This window comes from Ctenocephalides felis, unplaced genomic scaffold (genome assembly GCF_003426905.1).
Source record: "Ctenocephalides felis isolate EL2017-DRISC unplaced genomic scaffold, ASM342690v1 CF-g0.4_SCAFFOLD_03077, whole genome shotgun sequence".
NCBI classification, from domain to species: Eukaryota; Metazoa; Arthropoda; class Insecta; order Siphonaptera; family Pulicidae; genus Ctenocephalides; species Ctenocephalides felis.
In genome coordinates this window covers 5,066-9,574 of record NW_020539231.1, presented here as the reverse complement: position 1 = coordinate 9,574, position 4,509 = coordinate 5,066, and the positions used below count along the sequence as shown (strand labels likewise).

The following is a 4,509-nucleotide window of genomic DNA, read 5'->3' as shown; positions in this document are numbered from 1 at the left end:
AACACTATCTATTTCTTTTTTTCAGTTACAAATGTTCATAACTGTGATCCTTGTTTAAATTTAACACTTATCAGTTTGAATAAATGATTCAAATTAGTTTAGTTTATGATAATAAATAATAAGATAAATGCAAACGTATGTCACAATATTTTTTCGTGTTTCATTAAATCAAATCAGTCAACTACAAATCATTACTCAAATTTGAGATAAATTTTGAGTCACAGTTTCATATACAATAGATTTACATGCATATGAATTTTGTTAATACTGCTAATCAATAGCTTTGCTCTAATACTCCATTGTATTCTATTTCTATATATACCACATACTGACACATTATCTTGGTCCATTTCAATCTTCAAAAATATGTGATTACGCGATAAACATATGAACCAAAATCAATTGAAAATAATTAACCCTAAACATTTTGTTAAAATGATATATATATATATATATATATATATATATATATATGAAATATTTTGCAGCCCAATGGTCAAATTAAAAAAAAGGATTAATATAGAAAACTTTTTTATTCCATTAAACGTTTCGACACTTAATGTGTGTCATCATTCAATAATCTAAAAAACATCTTACAATAAATAACAAAATTGATATTAAATATAAAATTATAAAAAGGACAAAAATATATACATACCAAACCAGGAAAAACACAAAAAAAAATAATAAAAACGTCTAGAAAAAAACAAAAATAAAAATTTGTGTTTTTCTTGGTTTGGTATGTATATAATTTTCTCCTTTTTACAATTTGATATTTAATATCAATTTTGTTTAATGGAATAAAAAAGTTTTCTATTTTAATCCTTTTTTTAATTTGACGATTGGGCTGCAAAATACTTCAAATATGTATCAACGCCGATAAAACTATCATCATCATATATATATATATATATATATATATATATATATATATATATATATACATATGTATGTACATATATATAGGTAGGGTCAACTGAGTAAATAGGGGCACTAGACATTTGCAGTATATGGGTCCTGCAATAATATATTTTATTATTATATACCAAATTCCACCAATAACTCTTATTAAAATAATAAAATAAAACTATAATTATTAAATATCCCTATCAATTATTTACATAATTTTGTCAAAATAAATTGTTCTTAAAAAATAATTTGAACGTTAGCAATCATTATTTAATACAAATTAGTTTCAACTTCAAATAATGTTGAAAATAATGCATTGGATTATCCGGATTTTGGATTATCCGGATGCCTATCGACAACAATTAGTCCGGTTAATCAAGGTTCTACTGTATATTTATTTATTCATTTATTTATTTGTGTGTATTTATAGAACTGAAAATTATCACTAGTTAAGAAAAGTAGAACATATAAAAAATCCTTTCATGCGTCTCCAAAATGAATAACTTCACAGCTCTAAATGGGCCAAAAAACTTTTCATTTCACAGTCTGCAAAACTATGAATTGTAATAGTAAAATTCAATTACAGGACCCCATAAACTGCAGGTGCCCAATTGGGCATACTATATGCATATATATATATATATATATATATATATATATATATATATATGTGTGTGTGTATATACTTGAATATTGCTTACATACAATGTTAATTACTAGGCCATAAAATAATATTTACTAATGCTACACCACTACAACCACTCTCCATTATCACAAATACCCAATTTAAAACTAAACTGAATAGTTTTATCATTTATAATTCCACAAATTGGTTATCAAGTATTTATCAAATATTATTGAAAACAAATCTTCCGTTTTTATCAGACTTAAACACAATCAACTGCTTTAACATCAAGTGCAGTAGCCCTGTGACACTTTATGAAATAAAGATAATGTAAATTTACTGCCATATACCCTATTATCTATTCACCTTAAACTTACAAAAAAGTATATAAACACACTAATATGAGGAAGTAAAAACCAACATTGCACAGAAATCTTGATAGCACCTGAGACGGCAGCATCATTATATGTTAATTCTTCATTTTTCACAACTTCATTAGGATGTTTTTGTGATTCTAGTGTATTGCCTTTCTTTGCAGGCAACAGCGCTGGAGCAACAGCTACAGTTGCCTTATTTGGAAGGGCTGTTGTGTGACTTACAGGACCCCAAACACGTGTTACTGCATTCACTTCTTGTATAGTCCGCAATGGAGTGCTATGATTTATAACTGATGAGGGCAGCATTGCAACAACCCCATTTGGCAAAATGGTTGGAGATTCAGCTGAAATTGGCGTGGCACTTGTAGAACAACAAACTTTGAAAACCATCTTCATATTGTGAGATGAACACCGCCCACCTATTCGCCGATGCAAATCATCTTTGGATGAAGTAGAAATGAAATAATAATCATTACCAGCTAGAAATTCCAAACCACCTGGTTGTGGTGTAAATGGACGAAAGGTTATAGTAAAGTACATCAATTTGTGTGGCTTATCACAGATTGCTATTATTCGAGGATTTGGGTTTGTAATGCGACAAGTGTCATACTCCTCCTTCGATACATTATATATTATGTACTTTTCAGCATCTTCGTCATGCTCTCCTGGAGAGTACAGTGGGCAGATAATATTAACCTGATCATACTCAAAATTTATATTTCCCTTATTAACGTCAATTATGTGATCAGTGTTATCAATTCTGAAGATACTATTCGTTGTGTTCCAGTGTACATAAAACGTTTTAGCACAGTTTGAAACGGTGGAAAGAAGGACTGTCTCTAAACATACTAAAAAAATCACTGTCAAGCAAGATGTTAATTTTTTCGGCATAGCCACACTGCATTTCATGGCACTCATTGCTGCGAGCGCACTCGCCATACCTTTTCGTTAATAATTCACATCTTTCAAACCAATACTAAATATACATCAAATTGGAAAAAAGCAATCGCTTCGTAAAAATAATCGAATTTGTAAAACATATTTTAATTCAGCACTTTTTTAAATCACATTAAATATACACTATAACTTTTGTTTAACTAAAATTAATATAGTAAACAATTTATAATAAAAACGTCGATTTTTCAATACCCCTTTTCCATCAATTCACGTCATAATACTTTTTGAAAGAAAGAGCATTTTCCAAAACTGTAATGTTCCTTCAACAATTTACTTCAGCTTAGCTTTATTAATTAAATATCGTTGTGATATGCACTGACAGGAAATTTGTCCAATCAAGTGTCAATATACGAAACGCTTACGGACGACCATTAGTTAAATAATGTAAAAACACAATGGAGGAACGCTAAAGGTTGAATGCAATATGACAACCCTGCTCACTCTAAATCGCTGAACAAACCACTTCAAGAAAATAAATTCTGTTGCAATTAAATGAGAACACCCCACTGTAAAACATATTTTAATCCTCCAGTTAATTTAAGTACAATTGTACTTTAGCTATCTTATTTTATTCATGCACGAAAACAAATATGTACGATAGATCTGAGAAGTTTTAGTGTGCTTACAATATTGTTACACCTGGAAAAGTCTTATGTTGATTTGTTTATTGAATGAATGTTAACACACCTGATGTAGACAACCGCCATTTTTAAAATACATTTTATTTCAAATATATATAATGTTACGAAAATAAAATTGTCGATATTGAACACATTTTACACATTAACTTGAAATTCACTTTTATTACATAAAATATTCAGAATTGCATGAATGTTCGTAGAAAACTAGCAAATGAGTTGAAAGATGATTCATAAACTTTTACATTTTAGAGATTACATTTGAAGATACTGCCGGCTCGACAGCAGACTGCTCTGTTTTATGTATTAATATTCTAAATTAATCTAAAAATGCTCAGTTAAGCATAGTTGCACAGAACAAGGATTGTTCACATGCATAATAATGCTGAATTAACTAGATGCATTTGTATGAGTAAATTTTGCGATGTACTGGGAACGAAATATAATATTGCCATGAAGTTTAATAATCTTGCGACAGAATGTACTAGAATTTATTGATGTTCAACGTAATATTAAATTAATTATTAAATTATAGCAGGAATGCACAATATATATATATATATATATATATATATATATATTAAGAAAAATACATGTAAATAAACAAGTATATATTATATAATTTTTTTATTTAGAAATAGTGATAATTTTCTTAAAGAATACAAAAAAACAAAATTTAATGTACAAGCGTAAATATCTTTAATCATTATATAAAAAACGTGTTTTTGTTGAATATCAACTAAATTTTGAATTCTAAGACACAATAAAAAAAAATGTTTCTATGCGTTTTGTTTACTTTCAAAAACTTACAACCATTTTGAATATTTCCAAGTCTTAATATCAAACAAAACATGCATGTCAATATGTCATACTTTTGCTTTATCATTGTTATTAATTAGTACTGTCTTTTAGCTAATATATTTGAAAAGCCAAAAATTTTAAATGAAGATTATTTTGAAGAAGAAATTGTTTTGTTTCACTTATTAATTGCTTGCTGACAAAT

General features: G+C 27.8%; 1 protein-coding gene across 1 annotated transcript; it reads right to left on the bottom strand.

The window, feature by feature from the left end:
- Positions 1-1,541: 1,541 nt before the first annotated feature.
- Positions 1,542-3,068, bottom strand: LOC113381814 (ephrin-A4-like). The gene has a single exon (XM_026620490.1). It carries the CDS (start codon positions 2,848-2,850, stop codon positions 1,897-1,899), a length of 954 nt encoding a protein of 317 aa, XP_026476275.1. The 5' UTR covers positions 2,851-3,068; the 3' UTR covers positions 1,542-1,896.
- Positions 3,069-4,509: the final 1,441 nt, after the last annotated feature.

Coding starts and splice junctions, on each gene's coding strand:
- LOC113381814 (XM_026620490.1), bottom strand. CDS start 2,850: ATGGCGAGTGCGCTCGCAGCAATGAGTGCCATGAAATGCAGTGTGGCT.